Here is a 23649-nt window from a genome sequence, read left to right as displayed (position 1 = left end):
TTCTAAATATTTCAAAAGGGTTAGTTACAAGATAACTAAAATACTAAATGCTAAGCTGAACTTTTATAAATACATCAAGGTTTACACAAAAGTATACTACATAAACGCGTTAATTCCCTTTTTGTTTAAGTTAAATATTTACATAAGCTTCACAAAGTAGAGTCCTAAACTAATGATCTTCCTGGATGTTTGATGGACCTGTTATATAAATAAATATACCATTATGTTGATAAAGAATATATGTATGCTTATGTAATAAATACAAATAAAGTATTAACTTTCTATCGAACCATAAGAATTCTAATAGAGAGCTTATATTTTGCTTGTAAATCTTTTAAACCCAATTAACACTCATTTGTATATTCTTAATTGAATAATCTTATTTACTTGCATGAACTAGGTGACCTTGCAAGGTCTAATCTTGTAATCCGTTTCCCAGCGATCCTATTACGGATGCCATTAGTCGAAACAAATCTTGTAGTTCATGTCCCGACAATCCTATCACGGATGCCATTAGCCGAAGCTAATCTTGTAATTCATATCCCGACAATCCTATCATGGATGCCATTAGCCGAAGCTAATCTTGTAAATCATCTCCCGACAATCCTATCACGGATGCCATTAGTCGAAGTTAATCTTGTAATTCATATCCCGACAATCCTATCGTGGATGCCATTAGCCGAAACTAATCTTGTATTTATGCTAGATTTTATTTACATTGAACACAACATATATTGTAATTGCATTCACCAGAAGAATTTTAAATTATATAAGTGCAAATAGGAGGAAAATCACGCACCTTCTTTACCTGTCTCGCAACCTCCCCTAACAAAAGATCCAATCCTGGTCGCTCCTCCTGAATCACAAGGAAGTTTTTTGGTTATGATTCCTTCAAGCCGATATTATAGAGAATTCATATTCATCAATTACTCATATGTTACTTTCTATGCATGTTCATTTCCTCATAATAACATACAAACATATATCATGTATATTTTCAGAGTTAGTATCTCAATGTGTAAGCGTTTGTATGACTCAATTCTTTTATATTCTTATTTATAGTATTCACGTGAAAGTCTACTGTTACTGTTTAATTTCCAACTATTACTGTCTCATTTTGAACTGTTACTGTCCAATTTCCAAACGTTACTGTCTGACTTTGAACTGTTACTGTCCAATTTCCAACTGTTACTGTCTGACTTTGAACTATTACCGTCTGAACACTCATAAGATTTTTAACTATATCTAAAGTTCTAAAACTTCATTTTAAGTGAGATTGATCTCGTTAGAAATCTAAGACATGAGGCTACCAGTTCTTTGAAGGAAGAAGAACCTAGTTCTGCCTCTAAGATAATCAAAATTGCTAAACAACTAATCAGTCCTACTGCCTTACATGATCAGTCATGACTCAGTTTCGGTTGGTAACCCATAACTGGAGTTCTACATCTCCAAATTAAGTAAGACCAATTCCTTGGTTAGCTAATATTCAAATCTATAATTTCTATGAGGAATCCACTCCTAATTCCTTCATCCTCCTATCCAAAATCTCACTGAAAGTCAGGAGACAAGTCTGTCTAGAGTTGTCTCCCCCTCCCCTTCACACAATACTTCCATAAACTACATACCACACACATAAATTAACTTAATCTCAACAATAAGTACTTTTCCCCCAATTTATGTCTAAGAACCCTAACCTGTGATTCAATATTAAGGCATCAATTCTTTATCGAATTTAAAAATGATTTTTTTTAAGATCATGTTTAGAATACCTTACTCGATACAAATTAAGATCTTGATCTTTAACCAATTGAAGATTTTCAACTCCCTCTTTTCTTTTCTTCTTGTTCAATTTCTTGGTAATCCTTTGCTCTCAAGTGTTTATCCCATCTATAAGCTCTAAATCTTGGATGGGTTCTTGAAATGTTAGTGTTTCTCTCTTGATTTCTCAAGAATGGGTATAAAACTCCCTATCTTCTCTCCTTATGGTTCCTATAGATTTTGTTTTGGTGAGGATAGAGTATTTATACTCTATATTTTCCCTTATTTGCATTTATCCCCCCCTTTTCCTTTAAGTGTATTTTTTTTCTCTTCAATTAAATCCAACCCTTAATAGTACCGAGTTCATTATAATATCTCGAATTATTTCACTCGGAAATTCATATTCAAAAATTTCTTAATTCCTGTTTTTTATTTAACCATATGCATGAATTTCTTCACTTTTATTTATTTTTTCTTGGGATTTACACATTACATACCAATTTCACCGGTATAATCATCACCCCGTAGGTGTCGATGCATAACGATCCCTTTACCTGGGACCATAACGTACACTAAATATATGTTAGTCGATGCATGGTGATCCCCTTACCTAGGATCCTAATATACACTAAATGTATGTTAGTTCACGCCATATATCCCACTTCTTATATTCCCTTTGTCATCAATAATTTCATTACTCGGTAAATCACACAAGAACCATTCACCTTGAACACACATATATTCAAAATACTATCCAAAATATCAACATCATTACGCAAACTTTCATCCTTTCACATAAAATCCAACATTTGCTAATTTATATTTCACATCAAATACATATTAAATCATAGAATTTAACTTGAAAGAATAGGTGTGAATCACCTACCTGCAGTAGAAGCTCTACTCGTGCTCCCTTGTTGCTGTTGCACCACGCATGTGGTCCCTCCTGGTAATCATAAGTGTATCTTAAAAATAACCCTCATTCACGGATACATTTTATAATAACCATATTAACAGTCAATACAGGTCTTTCTTTCAAATATTTCCTTTCTTTATATTTTATGTTTCTCATTTCATCCATTAATATCGTCATTCTTTGCCCAACTATAGTTATCATTACAAATTTCCACTTTGAATATGGCTAATTTCTTTTGGAAATTAAAAATGTAATATCACATGTTCCCTGAAGTGAAAGGACCCAATTTTCACCCTTAATGCGTCTAGATAATCGCTTTAGCAACTTTCCGAAACTGCCAGCAGAGGTCGCAGTCCAACCTCTCCTCAGATTTTAATTATATTGGGAGTTATAGGACTCTAATTAAAGAAAAGTTAGTCTCGTTGGAAATCTAATACAATGGGGATACAAGTCTCTTGAAGGGAGGAGAACCCATTTCTGCCCCTAAGACACTCAAAATTACTCATCAATGAATCAAACCTATTGCCCTATAGGGTCTGTCATGACCAATCTCGGTTGGTGACCCATAAGTAGAGTTCTATATAGCTTCAAATTGAGTAAGAATAATTTTCTTAGTTAGTAAACATCCAAAAAATACAATTTCTATGAAGGAACCTGATCCTAAACCCCTCATCCTCCCACTTGAATTCTCTTCAAAACTCAGAGATGAATTTGTCCAAATTCATCAACTTTTCCATTTACACACAACATTCACAATTCAACTTTTCCTTTTTATCTCAACCCTTAGCCATATCACATACCATATAAGAGTGTCAAAAAATATATTTTAAGAGTCAATTTACTCTATTTATTTCAATCTTCCCTCTTAACGTCAAAAGAATATTTTTATCAATTTTACTAACTTTTTGAACAATATTCTTCTAAACATAATCCTTGCTATTTCAACATGTATTTTTTCTCATTTTGACACAATTAAAAACACGTCATCAAGCTAAATATGTCAAATTAAACATCCTCCCCCGTTGATGCATAATTGGCTGAAAACATGGCCTTAAGGAACCAAGAGCTCTCTCATTCTTTTCATGCTAATTTCATTCAATTTACACACACATTCACATAAAAAAAACAACATATTATAATAAATTTAAAAAGGAAAACCACAATTTCCCCCTTTTCCTCTTTGCTCTTCATATGGTCGGCCACCCCTAAATCAATTACCCATACATTTTCTTTGATGAATCATCATGATTTCATGCTCATAATCACATACAATACATGAATTAACTTAATTTTAACAATTAATATATTTCTCCCAATTCAAGTTTAAGAACCCTAATTAAAATTCAACACCAAGACATCAATTCATAATCGAATTTGAAATGACTTAAAGAACCATGTTTAGAATTCCTTACCAGGTAAGAATCAAGGTCTCAATCCTCAACCAGTCAAAAAATTTCGACTCCTCTTTTTCTAATGATAGTCGACCCTCTCTTCTTTTTCTACCTTTAAAATTTCTTGTTAATCCCTTTCCCACAAGTGTTTATTCTACCTATAAATCCTTAATCTTGGATGGGTTTTTAGGATTTTTAGTTTTTCTCTCTTGATTTGGCAAGAACAAAATAAAAAACTCACTCCCTCTCTCTTAATAGCTGCTGCCGGTTTTGATGAGCAAGGAAAAGGGGTATTTATACCCCATTATTTCTTTTATTTGCAACTTAGGCCCCATTTCCTCTAAGTGTATTATTTCCCCCTCCGCATCTTTTCTTCTTATAATTAAGCTATATCTTTTTTTGTTTTCTTATCTGAATCCATTTCGGGCCTCAACTTTCTGAATCGGCAGCGATTTACACGTTGATTTTCTCCCAAGTGCACTTTAATCAAACCCGGCAAGATTAACCACAGGTTAATTGTATAAATTATAAATAACAAGATAACAACAACCTCTAATTTAATATAAAAATTCTGAATTCTCAGTATTTGTATTTAGTACATGAATTTCTTCGCTTTATTTTTCCATTTATTAGTTTACAATTTACGCAAATATAATAATATTTCCCGGGGTTTACAACAATTGTAATAGTAATAGAAAAAGGTTGTGGTTGTCGTGAGTATGGAAAAGAGAGGGTCACACTTGAAGCTAAAATAAAAGGGTGTTAGCTGAGGTGTAGAGGAGAAGGACTTAAGTGATTGTGTGTGTAGTTTAGAACTAAAGGAGATGACCGAGTGAGGGGTGATTCACTTGTGTTTTGGAAAGGGAGAGACGATTGGTAGAGATGCAGGAAAAGAGATGGCGGCTGATTAGGTGGTGGTTTGTGATGGTCGGTCTTCGTTTTGGACTGAAAAATCGATGAAGAAAGGACCATAGAAATATTACCAGGGGAGAGAAAGAGTTGCAGTTGCAATTAGACGAGGATGAGTGTGTAATGAGTTTGGTGAGCTAACTTGGATGGATTTGAGAGATTGGAGAGCTAGATCTAATGGTTGTGATAGGACTTTCTAGTGGTTGGTGCCTCAACAAAATGGTTTTGGGTTTTTATTTAGTTTTTATCTTTTTTGGTGTGTGTGGCTATTGATATTTTTAAAAAAATAGAGAGATAAAATTGTTAGGGTTATTTGGCGTGTGAAAGGTAGTATTTGAAATGAAATATGTTATTACTTTCTTATGAAAGCACAAAGTTATTTATAGGCAAAAAAAGATATATTGTTTTCCTCCAAACAAACTTGGGTATCTGAAGCAACCCAAAATCACTTGGCATACCTCCTTTTATTTGGTCCTCTTGTTCAAATATTTGTTTTGTTTTTTATTTTTTCTTATTTTTAGTAACTTTTGATATCTTTGAAAAAAAAGTCCTTAATGTCGACTAAAAAAATTGAAAATGATTTTGAAATGAGCGCACTGAAAAACTGAACACGATGAAAGTAATTTTTTTTAGGAAATTTTAATTCTTTTGAAAAGACACTGAAAATGCTAAAAAAACAATTAAATCAAATATATATATATAATATATATAATATTATTCTTTTTTGCCATTTTTTTATTTGTCAAAAAAGTAAGAAAAAAAGGGTCAAACTTTGGGTTTACTGACACCATGATGAAAACTTTGGGTCATTCTTGGTAGCTTAAAATCATACGTGTCGTCCAAAAGGCGTGAGCGTCACCTACACGTGTCACCAACTTTTTATTTTTTAATTTCTTAAAAGACTCAATTGACCTACTTTTAAAACCCATAAACATTGTTTATACTATTAGAAACTTGTTATTATAAAAAATATGCATTTAACTATGAGGCGTGTAATGGAAGGGACACCTTTCACGAATGAATATTAAAATGTATTGTTGAATTTAAAATGAGGATTATGAATTTTAGTTTAAAATTCATAATGACTGTGAAATTGGTAATGGGTAGTAAAACAAATATGTCTTAAGAATAAGAATATAATTCTTGGGAATTATAGTTAAAATGAAGAATAAAACTTAAGAAAGAATTGTGCAAAAAGTTTTGGTGTAAGCACCAATTAAAATTTAGTAGTGTTACCAGGGAACGATAATAAGTCGTAAAGAAAATAAATGGTAAGAATAAAAAATAAATAGATTTGAGATAAGAAAATCGTTTCAAGAACTGAGTAAAATAATTGATATGATTTATGCAAGAATGAAATAAGAAATTTTAGATTTTTTATGAAAAATCACAAACTAACTAGTTTTACGCTAAATATGTAACTTTTAGCCTAACTACCATGAAAACTCCAGTAATAATAATAATAATAATAATAATAATAATAATAATAATAATAATAATAATTATAATAAAATAATAATAATAATAAATAAATAAATAAATAAATAAAAATGGTCTCGAGAATTGAGTAAACTGATTGAGATGATTTGTACAATAATGAAATAAGGAAATTTGATTTTTTGACAAAAAATCACAAACCGGCTAATTTTACGTCGTAGCATGTAACTTTCAATCTGGTCATCAGATTAAGTTGAAATTTTCGTAATTCTTCTAAAATATTTTTTTTTATTTAGGTTAATGTTTCAGAATTTTTGGAGTACAATAACATGTTTTTTTTTACAAATAAAAGAATAAATAGCACAAATGAGTGTCTAGAAACTTCTCCAAGGACCAAATTGAAAAATTGCCCAAAACAGCCCCCCATATAAGTTGCCAACAAAACAAAAAAAAAAAAAAGAGAGAGAGAGAAGAGGGCTTTTGTTATTTTTCTTGGAAATTGCTTGAAAAAAATTGTTTAAGAATTAAAGAGTCTACAAGGAGTTTAAGAATTAAAGTGTGCTTTTAGAGATGGAAAAATTAAGCTTAGAGAGAAGTGTGGAGGAGAACTTGATTTAACTTGTTTCGGCTTTTGATTCTTCATTAAAGAGAGGGTTTGATGGATTAAAGAGTCTACAAGGAGTTTAAGAATTAAAGTGTGCTTTTAGAGAAGGAAAAATTAAGCTTAGAGGGAAGTGTGGAGGAGAACTTGATTCAACTTGTTTTGGCTTTTGATTCTTCATTCCTTAAGGGTAAGAAAACTCTCCATGATGATCCACTGTGTTGCTTTTCATGTTTGTTCTTGGATTGAGTAGAATTGGTATTATGTGAAGTTGGGTTCTTGATGTTATGATGGTTTGAATGCATGAATTTATGTTAATTATATGTTTATTGAGGGAATAAATGTTTGGGCTTGTAATTAATTAGGTTAATTTGAAAAAAAAAAAGTATTCCTTCCTCTTAGTAATGAGAATTTCAGCCAATGGTGGATTTTTGGGGTGATTAGGTTGTTGAATTAATGACAAGTAAATTATGTTTAGTTATGATAATTGATTATTTGATGATTGAAGAATGTGTAAAAAAAAAAGAAGGAGGAGGAGGGGGTTAAAAAGTGGTTTCCACCTTGGGTTTGCTATTGATCCCTTGTTATGTTATAATTAAATAGGATCTTATTGTATTGATTAGTGAAATTCCATACATGATGCTTAGTTGTTGTTATGTGTGATTATAGAACTCTTAGAAAGGTGAATTTGGCCATAGAAATTATAAGAAATAAAATTTCAAGCTTGAAGAAGTTAATGAATAGTATTTAAATAGTGGAAGAAAAATAAAATAAAATGAAATGATGTGTTGAATTAGATGTCAAGGAATTAAATTTCCTTTAATTGTTGGGAAAAAGTTTAATAGTGATACAAGATTGCCTTATAATTGTGGTGAATTAAAAGTTTAGGTGGTTGTAGCATAGTATGAATTATTTGTGGAATTATTAAAGAGCATGAAACTATGTTAGATAATCATAAGAGTTTTGGATTTTAAAATTATGTCGATCGAAAATCTTACTATGTGATGAAGTTCTAAGAAATTTATTTAGTGATGAAATATTGGCATCATAAGATTTTTCAAATGAACATGAGAGATTGTAGGCTCCAGACAGCAGCAGAGAGCTACTAGTCGAGCATCACCAGCAGATAGGTGCTCGACATCTTGAATCTTTGTAGAAAGATTAATTGAAAGCATGTGTTAATTTTATTTAGAAATTCTGTCATTTATATTTTGATGTCAATGGATAAATTAGTGCTAGGTAAAGGTGCAGATTAATTAGTGCATGGTAATTGGACAAATAAATTAGTGCTCGGTAAATGGGCGGATGAACTAGTGCCCGGTAATTAGGCGAATAAAGTAGTGCGCAGTAAATGAGTGGATGAACTAGTGCCCTGTAATTGGACGGATAAACTAGTGCCCGGTAATCGAGCGGATAGACACAATTGGATAGATGAACTAGTGCTTGATATTTGGGTGAATGGGTTAGTGTCCCTAACGAGGGAGTAGTACCCTGGTGAAATGGCTAAGATTGGAATTAATTAGATGATTATGAAGGTGTAAGATATTAATGATTCATTATAAAATAAATAGGAGAATTATTTTTACATGGGTATAATGAAATGACACATTGTATTTATTTATGATTATGTTGATTAAATGTTAATCTTATTTTCAGGATCCTCACAGCATTAGAGTAGATCATGCTTGAATATAAGACACTTTTTGCATATTTATAATTATCAACATGTATTTTGAGATTGATGTATGATGTAAAAGAGGTCGAATGAACCCTTTTAATTGTAGAACAAAACTTTTATATGTAATTAATATGTATGCCATACTTAAGAATATCTTTATGTTAAATTAAGTATTTGTATTCTATCATGGTTGCTTATATGATTAGAAATGTTGGAATGATAAAATAATAGGGGTGGTCCATTCATAATCTAAGTTTTTATTGAAATTATTTGATTATGCAAGTTAAGTAAACCTTAGAATTGTTTATTTATGTTGTTTTTTTTTATTGTTTGCATTTTGATTATCGGACAATATATGTTTTTTTTTTTTGTGATGCGTTGTTTGGGAAAGAGGTCCAAGATGATTGGACCATGATTATGATATGAATTGTGTCTGGAATGAAGATATTGATAACTTGGTATGTCCCGTTATAAGGGAAACTCTGCCGAATTTTTAGTAAAAAAAAAAATTACATTGCATAAAATTTTACACTTATAAATAATTATGCTTTTTTTTTTAGGTTGTGACATGATAGATCTAGCTAAACTTCCGCATGGGATATCCTAATATGTTTTCTTACTTTGGCTTAAAATTTAAGAATTTTTGGAGTTTGAGAAGGACTCACAATTTAATCAGAAAACAGGGTAGCTATGTGAAAAAAAATATATACTATAAGCATTAAATAAAGAGTAAAATTGTAAATAATAAAATTTCAACATATTAAAAGTTGTTTCCAGTAGCCATAGATGAAATACAAGGAACAAAAAGACAAGGAGAAGGAGGGGAGGGTTTTCTTCCATCTTTTGCTTGAAAAAACTTACTAAAACACTTGAGGGAGGATAGATTTAGGTGTTGGGAGTGGTTCTTTGGAGGATTAAAACACAAGTTTGTGTGAATTAGTGAGGTTTATAACATGGAAAAAGAGGGTTCTTAAAGGTTAAGAAGAAGAGGTAAGGAGATTCAAATTTTTCCTTTTTTAATCCTTTAATTTTCTTGTGATTAAGGTGTAAAAGTTATATTTATCAAGATAAAATGTGATTTTATCATGAATTGACCATTAAGGTGTAAAAGTTATGGAACTTAGGGTTTTATACTTTAAATGGATTAGAATATTGTTCTTAAGGTTTAGAAATGTTTAAATCTATGAAAAAGTAGTGGGTAACCATTTAATTTGTTGTGCTTTGTATTGTGATGTTTTAATACTTTTAGTAAAAATAAAAGTATGATTTTTCATGATAGGGTGTTTTAAGACTTTTAGGTTTAGAGATTGAATGTTTTTATGAGATATAAATAAACAATAAGTTAAGTCTCAATTTGATGAATTGTGCCATATCAAGGTTTTATTTAACATTATGGAAGTTGAGGTTTTTGAGAGTTAATGCTTGATTTTGAAATTGTGTGGTTTAATGATGTTTAAGGTTATGTGAATGGATTGAGTAATGAGTGAACTGAGTAAATTGAAAAGGAACAAATTATCCTTTTATTTCTTTAGAATTTCAACAATGTAGGGAAATATAAAGGAAGGAATTGTTGTTGTGGAATCTTGGTTGTAATGTATTAGTGTGACCATTTGATGATTAAGTTATGGGTTCATTGTGAAAAATAAAAAATAAAAATTGAAAGAAAATATACCCCCCATCTATATGGACACATTTAACCAAAATAATAATTTCCAAGGAAGGATTAATTGACAAAAAATGATGTTGATTATTAATATGGTATTGTTGTTGAGTAGTTTAAATGATGGTACATATTTTAGTTTGAATTTTCAAAGAAATTCCCACCCATATACATTGGATGTTTAAGCCATATAAGGAGAAATTTGTGGATCTTGCTTGATGGATTTTAATTGTAGAATGTTGTGTATAGGAATTATGCTAGATTGAATATTGACTTGTGGACATGAGATAGTTAACTAAAATTTAAAGGAAACATGTATTTTTTATAAATTAAAAAAATTAATTAAAGTGGTTAATTTAATGAAATAATTGTGCTTGAAAAATAAGATATCGTATGAGAAATTGATTGTGGGTTATTGAAACAAGAGAGGTTGTTGAGAGAGCACCGAGACAGGATTCTGCATACCATGCCCAGACTTTAAGAAGGTGCTTGACACCTCACTATTTAAATTCTATTAAAAGTTGTTTAGATACATGTTAGATAAATTTCACTTACTATCCAGTTGTATAATTATTTTGTCTGTGTGTTAGCCAATTTGCCATGTTTGATGGGACTGTGTGACTTTACCAGTTTGCCCTATTTGATGGGACTTGGCTATCCAAATTTTCTCAAGAAAAAAAAATAATATTCAAATGACGATAACCTGAGAAAAATCGGGTAAAATCTACCAAAGCGTGACTCATGATAGAAGACTGAAACAACCTGCATAAAAAAAAGAGTGAAAAGAAATCATAAAGTTCAAGACCTGATAACATAATGTTAAAGATGAAAAAAACATCTAAAAATATAATGCTGAAGAAGAAAACTCGAGTCAACTCTGCTTAACTTGATAAATCCACAACCCACAATATGAGAGGAAGATAAAAAAAAAAAAAAAAACTTCAAAAGAAGCACTTAGCAAACAAAAAAAAGTTCAACAAAAAAAACTTCAAAAAAACTCCGAGCTAACCTGAGTTAACTTTACCAACCCGCCATCATAATAACCAAACAGAAAAAAAACAAAAAAAAATGACAAAGATGAATTACTTAAGGAAAAATTATTTCATGTAAAATGATGAAATGAAAAAAAAACCATTAAAAAATCGAGGAAAAAAAAAGAGACCTCCAAAAGAAGCACTTGGCAAAAAAATACTAAAGTTAAATTAAAAAACTTAGTAAGAAAATGCAAGTTAACTCAGGTTAACTTTACCACCACGCACTCGGGATAACCCACCATGCGTGCATTTATTTTTAAATAATATTTAATAAAACACGTTCAAGGGTTAATAATTCAATGGCAAAGGATAAATTCAAAAATTAATAATTTTTTAAAAAATAAATCAATCTAGGTTAACTTAACTAATTTTCGATTTGAGATATGAGGCAGAAATAACCCAACAAAAAGAAAAGCAGAACAAATCAAGAAGCTCAATGCCCAATAATTCAATGTCAAATGATGAAAAAAAAAAAAAGACCCTAAAAAGATTGAACTTAAACCGGGTTCATTGTCAAAACTAGTAGACTGAGTTATGAAACTGAGATTACACTGTAAAAGGCATACATGAAAAAACCACAAAGAAAAATTTCAAACCATAAAAAATAAAAATTTAAAATAACTAAAATTAAAACAATGAGGACTAAATAATGCATAAAAATAATTGAGCGAAACTAATTAGGGACTAAATTGAAAAACAAAATAAATGAAGAAAATGATTAAAAAAAAGAGCAATAAAAAAAAAAAGGTCCAAAATTGGAAACCAAACAAAATTAAATCAAACTCCCAAATACATAATAAAAAATAATAATAATGAAAAAGATAAAAAATAGTAATCAAAAGAATGAGAACTAGATTGGATAAAAAAAAATCTAATTAGATTAAATGATTAGGGATGAAATTAAAAAACAAAAAAAACTTAAAGAAGCATCAAATCTAACAAAAATAAAAATCAAAATAATAAGGACCAAACCCAAAAAAAATACAAACTAAAGGACACAATTGAATTTTTCAAAGCGCTGCACATATACCGAGGCTTGGGAGAGAGAGAAAAAAGAAAGGAGGAAAAAGACCAATCGTCATCGAATAGACGCTCAGATGACAACACGCGCCACCCTAAAAGATGCGCCACCACCATATCGAGTGAGTAGGCGATCAACCTTTTTTCTATCACTGTACATGCCCCCACACACCACCCGAATATAGCAGGGGTGATGACGGGCCTACGCTAGCGTGGCATGCGTAGGCGAACTATATTGATTTATTAATATTATAATAATGCAAATTATTAAAACGTCCCCAAAGGCATACAAATATTACAAAAAAAAAATGATGCAAATATGAAAATGCCCTCCCAAGCAGCCTTTAATTTATCAAAGTCAAAGGGCAAAAGCAAAATTTTATTGTACATAAAATATGCAAAGGCATAACAACACTTTACTCAAAGGTCAATATTTCTCAGACCTAAAGAGCACAAATGTTATTTCACTGTACAAATAAACATGTCAAGACACAAAAGCTTTTAGACCGAATACCAATTTTTTTGAGCCCCTAGGGGCAATATAATATTTTTACTGTACATAAAATACATAGAACGACAATCTTGCCCCCGATTAATTCTCAAATGACATTTGGATCCTATAAAAACTATGATTTTACCCTCAGTACCAAGGCAATTGTTAAGAGAAATGAAGGGATAAATAATAATTACACTATTAGAATCCACAACGAATCTCTCTATATGCTACATTAAAACACTGAGCCCTTTTAGTTTTTTGTTAACTAGATATGTGGCCCGCCAAATTATTTCAATGAAAAAAAATAATATTCAGGCGATGATAATCCGAGACAAATTGAGTTAAATTTACTAAGACATGATCTGGGATATGAGACTGAAACAACCTAAAATAAGAAAAGCGAAAAGAAATCGTAAAGTTTAAGACCTAATAACCTAATGTCAAAGATTAAAACAAAAAAAAAATAAAAAAAATATAATGCCAAAGAAGAAAACCCGAGTTAACTCAACTAACTTGACGAAACCACAACTCGCGATATGATATCAGGATTAAAAAAAAGAATTTCAAAAGAAGGACCAAGCAAAACAATCAAAGTTCAACAAAACAAACGTAAAAAAACCCTAAGTTAACTTGAGTGAACTTTACCAACTCGCTTTCAAAATAACCAAATAAAAAGAAAAGTGAAAAAAATGACAAAGCTCGATGGCAATTAATTTAATGCAAAATGATAAAATTAAAAAAAATCATAAAGAATTAAAGAAACAAATCCAAGCCAACCTGGGTTAACTCAACTAACTTGCCACCCGCGACATGAGATCGAGATTAAAAAATAAAATTAGACTTACAAGAGGAAGACCTAACAAAAAAGACTAAAGTTAAATAAAAAAAACATTGAGAAAGAAAATGCAAATTGACTTAGGTTAATTAGACTAACACACTCTTGAAATAACAAGACAATAAGAGATTTAAAAAAATGACAAAGCTCAATGTCAAATAATTCAATGCAAAATGATGAAATTGAAAAAAAATCATTAAAAAAATTGAGAGAAAAAAACTAAGTTTACTCAGGTTAACTCAACTAACTCGCCACTCATGACCTAAGACTGGGATAAAAAAATAAATTCCCAAAAGAAAATGCAAGTTAACTCAGGTTAACTTGACTAACTTACTATTGGGATAACTCAGCATAAAAAAATAAAAAAATCTGAGTCAACCATTATTAACTTGACTAACATATTACATAGGATATGAGATCGAGATGACGCAACAAAAAGAAAAGTGGAACACATAATGAAGCTAAGGGCTTAATAATAAAATGTCAAATTATGAATTTAAAAAAAAAAATCAATTTTCAATAAAGGATTGTCATGTTAGAGGGCAACCACAAAAAAATAACAAGGTAAAATATTCAACCGTAAAACAATGAAAAATCCAAACAATGCAGATCAAACATTGTATAAAAACAAAATGAAAGAAAATAATCATGGGAAAAATTGAAAAACAAATCACAATAAATTTAAAATCAAATTGAATAAAATAACCAAGGATAAAATTGAAAAAAAAAACTCAAAAAACATCAAAATCCAAATAAACAGTGATAAAAAAGGAAGGCCAAAATTGATCAAATCACAAAAACTAAAGGTCATGATTTTTTTAAGGCTAGGCATAAATTTCTTGAGAATGAGAGATAAAAGAGTGAGATAAAAAAATACCAATTTTTAGAAAGGATTTCAAAAAGACTAAATATAAATTAGGTTCATCAACGAAACTGGTGGACCAGGTCATAAGATTGGAGTTATCTGTAAAAAGCATACATGAAAAAATCACAAGGAAAAAAGATTATGGAAAAAGGTTCAGATTAAATGAATTTAAATAAAGGGGTTACATTTAGCTGAAATGTTAATGTGGATCGTGGTGCACTTAGAAACACTTACTCGGTTTGCTTAGGGCTAAAACATTGCAATGTTATGGTTAAGGGTGTGATGGAGCCAAGCAGAGTCAAATACCATGTAAATAACAGGGAAGGAGGATATAATATCTTTTTTCAAACATAACTACAAAGGAAGTGGAAAAAATCTACATCCTAGAAAATTATAGCAGCCTGTTTTAATAGAGTAATATGTAAATAACATGCAAGGAGGATATAATATTTTTTTTCAATATAACTACAAAGAAAGTGAAACAAAACCTGAACCATAGAAAATTGTAGCAGTCTTTAGTGCTGGAGTAACATGCAAAGAACACGCACGGTAGATACAAGACGTATGCCCTATCTAGCTTGACCTTTTATTTTAATTTCACCTAAAATGGATATCAGAACTGTGTATACAAGGAAGACAAGCACCATGTTCTAAGAAGGTTTTGTGCTGAATACACCACCGAATGCATTATCTATAAACAACTACCAACTAATTAAAGCTGCAACTCTTCCAAGTTACTAGAAGATAAATTACAAAGTAATAGCATATATACACTTATTATCAGAAACCATACAACTTTGTGAAAATTTAGGTAAATAATAACATGGTACAAAAGTAAAATGAATGAATATGCTACATTACTCGTGCATATAGATCGATAATATTGATTTCAAATGTTAATTAAAGATCACAAAATATAACTCATTATCTTGCAAGAGAATAAAGGCAGCAAGAGTTATCAGTTTGTTTTTTGCGTTTTAAAAAGTGTTTTTGAAAAAAATAATTTTTTTTATTAACTTTAAATTAATATGGTTTTTAGTGTTTTCAAATCATTTTTATGTGCTGATGTCAAAAATATTTTTTTAAAAATAAAAAAAAAATCATTGGCATGCATTTTAGCATGAAAAGTTATTTGAAAAACAACCGCAATTACACTGCCAAACACGTTTGAATAGACTATTGTGACTAAGAAAAAACAAGATAATTGATAAATAAAAGCAATAGAGAAGACGAGGTTAGCTAGCCAGGATATCACTAGAGATGTGAGAAGATTTACTTGTACATTTTTAAGCTCAACAAGAGAATGAAAAGCCATATGGTAAACATTAACTGTCTTTTAAAAAATCCTTGATGACGTCTATGAACAAAGCCAATGGTTGGTAAATTATATAATTCCTCTTCATAAACATTCATTATCATATTTTAAGCATGGTCTTCTTTTGATGGTTCAACAGATGACCAACCCTTTGATTGCTCAACAAACTTAACAATCTTCAAAATATAAAATTATTAGAAAAGATTCAAAATCTCGAAAGAATGAGAAAATGATATTCAAAAGGAGAAAATGAAGCCAATTATTGGCTAAAAACATTATCGATAAGTTCAATGGCAATAAAATCTGAGATTTATGCTATATGTATGTTAAGCAAAATTGGCATTAATTGATGCACCTAACAAACATTAATGTTGATGAACTTAAGTTAGACAAATGCATAATGCCAATCATAACAGTTGGCAAAAATGCATTTTTATTAAGTAAACCTTTGCTAGTCATGCTCTTAGGATTACAAAGCCATAAAATTACTAATGATTGGAACCATGGACGAAATGATCACCAAGTTAATGTATTGAGCACAATGATTACGAGTTGATTTCTAAGATTATTTAGAGATGAATTAATGAAGGAAGGAACACAATTGATCCCCTTCAAAACAACATTAATAACTGTTGTGCTCTAAAACCAATTTGTTTTTCTAAGATTATTTAGAGATGGATGAAGGAAAATAAAAAAAATAGAGGAAGAAGAAAGAAGAAATAAAGGTTATGAGATGAAGTAACAACAAATATTAGTTCATTCTATCATTTAAGTGGCTTACATCACAAGTATATATATAAGAAAAGAGTATAAAACTACTTTTCTACCCTTGACTCCACACTATAAATAATAATTATTCCTAACAATATTCCCCCTCAAGAAGATGCATGCTTATCTTGAAAGTAATAATGTGAAACACCCTACTACGAAGGCATTTAGTAAACACATAAGCTAGCTACCTAACTAACTATTCTTCAGTTTTTACAAATAGGATTCAAATAGTCTTCTCATTTAACTTCTCATTAATAAAGTGCCTATCAACCTTAATATACTTCTTCGATCATGTTGAATATGATATAGACACCTCCCAAGATTCATTAAAATGAAATTTGAATGGTTTGCAACTTGATCCAACAAAAACCTGTCTTTTAGAATCAAAGTTATATGCATTGATCACCTCTACCCTACGCCTATAAATAGATATGAATAAGTAATATAAAATCACAATAAAGTTGATTAATCCTTTAAATAGTTTGCAAGTTCAATCAATAATTTAGTATGAAAATCACTCAACCACAAAAGATAACAAGAATTTCAATTTTTTTAAAAAGAAAATAGTCTCATAGTCTCACTTCAGAAAATTTCTCCTTCAAAAGAGTGCTTTGAAAATAGAATATATTTTAATGAATATGGATAAACATAAACCTAATAAATAATAATTATTCAATGAACCTAATTTAAAATAATACCTAATAATAAATAAAATATAAATAAAATAATAGCCCAACTAATTTAAATAAGACTAAAGTCATTTTCATAATCTATTGGCAGAATCAAAACTCGACTTCAAATGCATAATTCTCTCTTGTCTTAATGATTTAGAAGGAGTACCATATATCACTGAAAATCTATGGATGTCTACTTTCCAAAGCAACTAAAATTGCATTAAAATTCCTTCTATAACTCTAGTTATGACCAAAATAAATGAAAGGTCAAAACTAACATATTTGAATCTTTTATTATAATCTTTTTGTAATATCTTAATACATTCATAAAAGCCCTTATTGAATATGAATTAAATTAATCAAGGATTGTTCTTTATTATTTACTATTGTCTTTAAGTCTATTTTAGCCCATATATATTAAAGAAATCCATTAAACGCCTCTGCAAACCTTCCTATCTCTAAGTCTTATCACTAGACCAACTAGAGCCTGTAATGGATCTTTTAGTGTTGTTTGGATCACATCATTCCCTCTTTTCTTAAAAATATTCATTCTTAAATCCTCACCTCCATTAAATAAAAAGAGATTAGAAACATTAAATGTAGCAATAACATCATACTCGCCTAGTATATCTATTTTGTAGGCATTGTTATTAATCCTCTATATGGTTTGAAAAGAACTGTCTCATCGAGGCATCAATTTTGATCTTTTTTATTCAGGAAATATTTCTTTTCTTATATGTACCCAAACTGAATCTCTTGATTCAAGCCTTACCAATTTGTGTCTTCTATTAGCCTTAAATGCATATTGCTCATTCCTTTTTTTTTTTTTTTTTAATCTATTTGTTGACATATTTTTGCATGCAAGTCTTTTATATATCATGGACACACTTTTAGACACGACCTCGAGTGGATGACCACTTCTAGGATCCAAACCATAAGGGAGAGCCTATCAACTCGAGATCCCTAATCGATCTCACACTTATATGTGAGTTTAAAAATACAGGTGGTAGAATTCAAACTAAAGATGTCCTCCATCCTAGTTGACTCGTTACCTCTTGACTATTATTGATTGAGCTACTAGCTCACTTGCTTGCATGTAAGCCTTTCATAACTTGTGTTTTTTTTTTTTTTATTTACGATAAAGACTAACCATTTAGATAAATTAAGAAAATAAAATAAATTAAAAAAGGAGATTAAAAAAAAAACTCTAGATCATGTTTGCATGTGAAAAAATCTCAATTTTCTAAAAACAAATAGGAAATAAAAAACTAAAATAAACTTATTTTCTAATTAGAAATAAAAAACTTACATATAACTATCATTATTTGACAAAAAACTAAATAAAGACAAAATAAAATGGAAAAATAAAACAAGTCCAAAAGATCACCAAAAACCTCTGACCAGGGCAAAAAACTAAGGTGATATTTGGATGTTGAAAATTTTTAGTTTTTTAACAAAAAAATTCAGGAAATAGAAAATTGAAGAAAATATATTCATTGATTAAAAATATTTTTTTACAAAAACATATAATTTTTTTTCTTTTTTTCATTTTAAAAAAATTTAAAAGTACACAAAAGTTTTTTTTTTCAAATTCATTGGTAAGTCAGTCTCATTTTCATTTTTTCATTCTTTTTGATGTGTTTCTAAAAAAAATAATAATTTTGTTTTATTTAATTTTTTTAGGATTCAATAATGTTGCATATTGTTTTTTTAATCGTGGTTATTTCTTTTAAAATTCACATAATATTTTAATATATAATAGTTTTTATCAGTTACCCGTTAAGGACATATTTGAAATTGTGGTTGTAATTGCTTTTCAAAAACTTTCATGTTGAAATGATTTTTTTTTTATTTTTTTAAATTATTTTTGAAACCAGCACAAAAAAAATTTAAAATATAAAAAAATTAATTTTAATAAAAAAATTAAATTTTTTAAAATACAAATTTAAAAATTAATGTTTTTTTAAAATATAAGTTAGCCTAGTTTTCCAAACGAGCTGTAATCCATTATCCATCATGAACCGAGCTCGGATTATCTAATAGAAATAGGCCACGTGATCGGATCTAACCTAGGATGAGCATTTGGTGGCCACAATAAACTTTTGACAAGCAGAAAACCCTAACACTAGGTGCAACCATCCATCTAACGGACAATATCAACCCAAAGGCACTAATCCAACCGTTAAATCTTAATAAAAAAACACTATAAAAACCTAGGCAAACACTTCAGTTTTTTGTCCATCACCTCGCAGCCAGCCACTGCCTCTCTCAAAACTTCTCTGCTCCTTCTCTCTTATCATTTTGCCGAGGTACTATCGTTCTATTTCTTTCTCGTTTATCTGAAAATATTCAGTTTTGTCTCTTTAGCCTTTTGTTGCCGATCTAGTAGGCTTTTTTTTATCCTTCTTTTTTGATTGTTTTTGCTGTAAAACTGAAGAAGAACTAGTTTTGTCAAGCTATATGTTATTTTCTATACTTTTATTTGATTGGTTCGTGACTGTGATTGTGTACATGCGATGGTATTTACTACTTTACATGGTGATGATTTGAAAAGAATTTTTCCCTTTATGAAAAGTGGTGAGTAATCAGGGCTGGAGTCTCAGAAATGGCTCTTTTTTTGCCGAAACCCTAGATGGGTTTTTGGAAAGAAATACCGATGAGCTTGAGAATTGGCATGATAATATGTCTGCCATAGGCCTCTGGTTTTTTCGGGGAAAAATCTTTTCTTTTCATTTGCTGGTGTTTTGTGGTTAATACCCTTGTAAGTTTACAATTCAAAGGGTTGTTTTATGGTACCAATAGTGGTCCTTTCTTTTTCTTTATTTCAAATTAGTATATCTTAATTGTAAAAAAAACTTTGAAATCATTTTTATTCAGTTTAAGCTTATTTCTGATTAGTATTTTAGTTGTTATTATGATGATTTCAACTAGATCTATTTAATGATATTAACAGCGATTTAATTTTTTGTGGGTCTTTGAAATACTAGATAAAATTATTATATTTTGATTGTTATGGTCCTTATTGGTTGGATTTTATATTTAAACATTTATTGAAGGAGAATCTGAATTAGTACTATTGTTGTTTTCTTTGGATATATTATTTTTTGTTGATATTTTAGTTCTTGAGGTAAAACAATATTGAAGCTCACGAGTCTTGCAGAGGTTATATCAAAGGTTGAAGCATGTCTCACCGCAAGTTTGAACACCCTAGACATGGCTCTTTGGGATTTCTCCCAAGAAAAAGAGCCTCCCGCCATCGAGGAAAAGGTTTCTTATGCTCTTTAACCTGAAGTTATAAACATTACAGTTGAAGATAACACATTGGAAGCATTCTATTTCTACATGATTAATGTGTACCTTCAGGCTATGATTTAATTTTTAGTTGGGTTTTGTGAGAAGGTTGTTTTTTCTCCAATATGTACCTTCAAGTATCATTGCTTTATTGCCTAATGTGCAGTCCCATGTTTGGTTTTTGCAACAAAGAACAACTCTGGTAAAGGATTTATATGAGTCATTTTAATATAGAATGATATAGAATGGGTCAAGTGAGGCAACAATGATTGGTCATCTGGACTTCCTACTATCATCTCCTTAATAACCATTAAATTTTATTGTCCTATCTTATATATCGGGAGTTAGATGAACTGCCTTGCAGTATTATATTGTCATAATCCCTGACACAGATAAGCTTGATATGATTTCTAATTTATTATTGTTAGACATGGTGGTATTTGCATTTATCAAGGCTGGCTTCATATAACTTATTTGTATCAACTTGCATTCTCTGTGTATTGAATTTTGTTCTCTTTGATGATGTTACAGCAAAGGCCTTTCCCAAGGATGATCCAAAAAAACCTTGCAGATTGACTGCTTTCCTAGGTTACAAAGCTGGGATGACTCATATTGTCCGAGAAGTTGAAAAGCCAGGCTCAAGTGAGTTTCTTTACTTTTTCTTGATTATCCTGCTTGATGCTAGCTCTTTTTTATCTCTAGCTTTGGTGAAGGAACTTGTTTGATACGCTGTTGCCTATAAATTTATCAAGATCATCATGTTTGATTGGGTTAGCATGCAGGGATGTGTTGTCCTTGTAGCATGTGTTTTGGACCAAACACTATAATATTAACAATGAGAGGCCAAAACTTTTAGCCTTGTTGTTGCCAGGGCCTCCCCAGACCACTTGGAATTGTCTCTGATAGCATGTTTATATTGATTTTGATGATTTTACACCTCGTTTGCCAATAAAACATGTCTGGGTTGCTTGGAATTGGCGATTGATTGGGAGTATTTATTTGAAAGTGTGCACAATTGTAATTTGCAGCCCTGCATTGCTGCCTTCTGTTGTGCAATTTGTTGTTTGTATGTCTTTTTTGTGTACCCCTTTTTGATGTTCTGTTTCTGCACATTTTTAAAGCAGCCGGAAGGAAGATTAAAATATTCATTGTAACACTATGACTCACCTCTAGCTTATGTGCTCATTAATTCGTTCTTCATTTGTCTTCCAGAGCTCCACAAGAAAGAAACATGTGAAGCTGTTACAATCATAGAAACACCACCAATGGTTGTTGTTGGGGTTGTTGGCTATATCAATACTCCTGGTGGTCTCCGGTCTCTGAGCACTGTATGGGCCCAGCATTTGAGTGAGGAGGTTAGAAGGAGATTCTACAAAAACTGGTGCAAGTCAAAGAAGAAGGCTTTCACAAAGTACTGTAAGAAGTACGAGTCTGAGGATGGGAAAAAGGACATTGAGGCTCAATTGGAGAAACTGAAAAAATATTGCACTGTGATTCGTGTGTTAGCGCATACTCAGGTATTCTACACTTGCATCCTTATTTTAATGAGTCTGTTTGATTAATAATAATCTTACTCTGAAATTACTGAGCTATAATACCTGGAATCCAAATACCAGACATCAATAGCAAACTTTTAATTGCTGACGTCTTAATTTTTATGTCCATGCTCTTGAATATTTTTGTTTATCGAGGCAGTTTCTTGATGTTCAGATTCCCCCTTGTTTGTTATTACTGTGGTATGGTTTAGACTCTAGATGAATGTGATTTCAAGGATATCTAAAGGTGGTGTTGTTGGCATGGTTTATGTAGATTCGGAAAATGAAGGGACTGAAACAGAAGAAGGCCCATTTGATGGAGATCCAGGTCAACGGCGGGGATGTTGCCAAGAAGGTTGACTTTGCTTACAGTTTCTTTGAGAAGCAGATTCCTATTGATGCTATTTTCCAGAAAGATGAAATGATTGACATTATTGGTGTAACCAAGGGAAAGGGCTATGAAGGTGTGGTCACTCGTTGGGGTGTGACTCGACTCCCTCGCAAGACTCATCGTGGTCTTCGCAAGGTAGCTTGTATTGGTGCATGGCATCCAGCTAGGGTCTCATTTACTGTTGCAAGGGCTGGGCAGAATGGTTACCATCACCGCACAGAGCTAAACAAGAAAATTTACAAGCTTGGGAAGTGTGGTCAAGAGTCTCATTCTGCAGTTACTGAATATGACAGGTAAATGTATCTTTTTTGTAGTTTGTCCCTACTGTGATTTTAGTCCTTAGCATTCACCAAGATTGATTGATGTTGAGCATCTGCCTCTTCTCACAATATTATGATATTTGGTCATGAACAACAGGACTGAAAAGGGCATTACACCAATTGGAGGATTCCCTCATTATGGCGTTGTGAAGGAGGATTATTTGTTGATAAAAGGATGCTGCGTGGGCCCCAAGAAACGTGTGGTAACACTGAGGCAGTCTCTGTTGAGGCAGACATCTAGAGTTGCTATGGAGGAAATTAAACTCAAGTTCGTTGATACATCCTCCAAATTTGGCCACGGACGATTCCAGACCACTGAGGAAAAGGCCAAGTTTTACGGGCGGCTCAAGACTTGATTTGCAATGGAGAGAATCAGCTTTGCTAGATTTCTATTACTGTTCAATAGTCTTCAACTGTTGGTTTGATTCTGGATTCACTTGTCATCCTTGTCTTCTTCAATTTGGAAATTCTTATCTCTAATATATTTTCGGTGCTAAATTATTATCTTAAACCTTCCTTTTTACACCTTGAGCCAAAAAAGACCTTTGTTGGAGGTTATTGTTGAATACAATTATAACGTTTGGTATCGTAATTTCACAAAATAATAAGAAAATCAAACCCGAGGGGGTAATTTATTATTATTATATTTTTGAAAATAAACACATACATGTAATAGTGGCATCAAGAGGTATTTTACCGAGAGTTATAAGAAAATTACCCAGGCTGTTGATATTTTACCGAGAATTACAAAA

At 30.9% G+C, this 23649-nt stretch overlaps 1 protein-coding gene across 2 annotated transcripts; it reads left to right on the top strand.

Annotated features, from left to right (window-relative positions):
* The first annotated feature begins 19530 nt into the window (after positions 1–19530).
* On the top strand, positions 19531–23408 carry LOC118037229 (large ribosomal subunit protein uL3y). Of its 2 annotated transcripts, none has more exons than XM_035043145.2 (6): positions 19531–19669; positions 20521–20627; positions 21183–21293; positions 21864–22168; positions 22461–22870; positions 22995–23408. In XM_035043145.2, the coding sequence occupies exons 2-6, from the start codon at positions 20543–20545 to the stop codon at positions 23251–23253; spliced, it is 1170 nt and encodes a 389-aa protein (XP_034899036.1). In that variant the 5' UTR covers positions 19531–19669; positions 20521–20542; the 3' UTR covers positions 23254–23408. The 2 variants fall into 2 exon arrangements, with proteins under 2 accessions (XP_034899036.1, XP_034899037.1); XM_035043146.2 differs by having other exon boundaries at positions 19618–19669; positions 20480–20627.
* The last annotated feature ends 241 nt before the right edge of the window (positions 23409–23649 follow it).

The sequence above is a fragment of the Populus alba genome, chromosome 17, assembly GCF_005239225.2.
Source record: "Populus alba chromosome 17, ASM523922v2, whole genome shotgun sequence".
NCBI lineage: Eukaryota > Viridiplantae > Streptophyta > Magnoliopsida > Malpighiales > Salicaceae > Populus > Populus alba.
The sequence above is the reverse complement of the archived record's forward strand: the minus strand, read 5'-3'. Positions and strand labels throughout refer to the sequence as shown.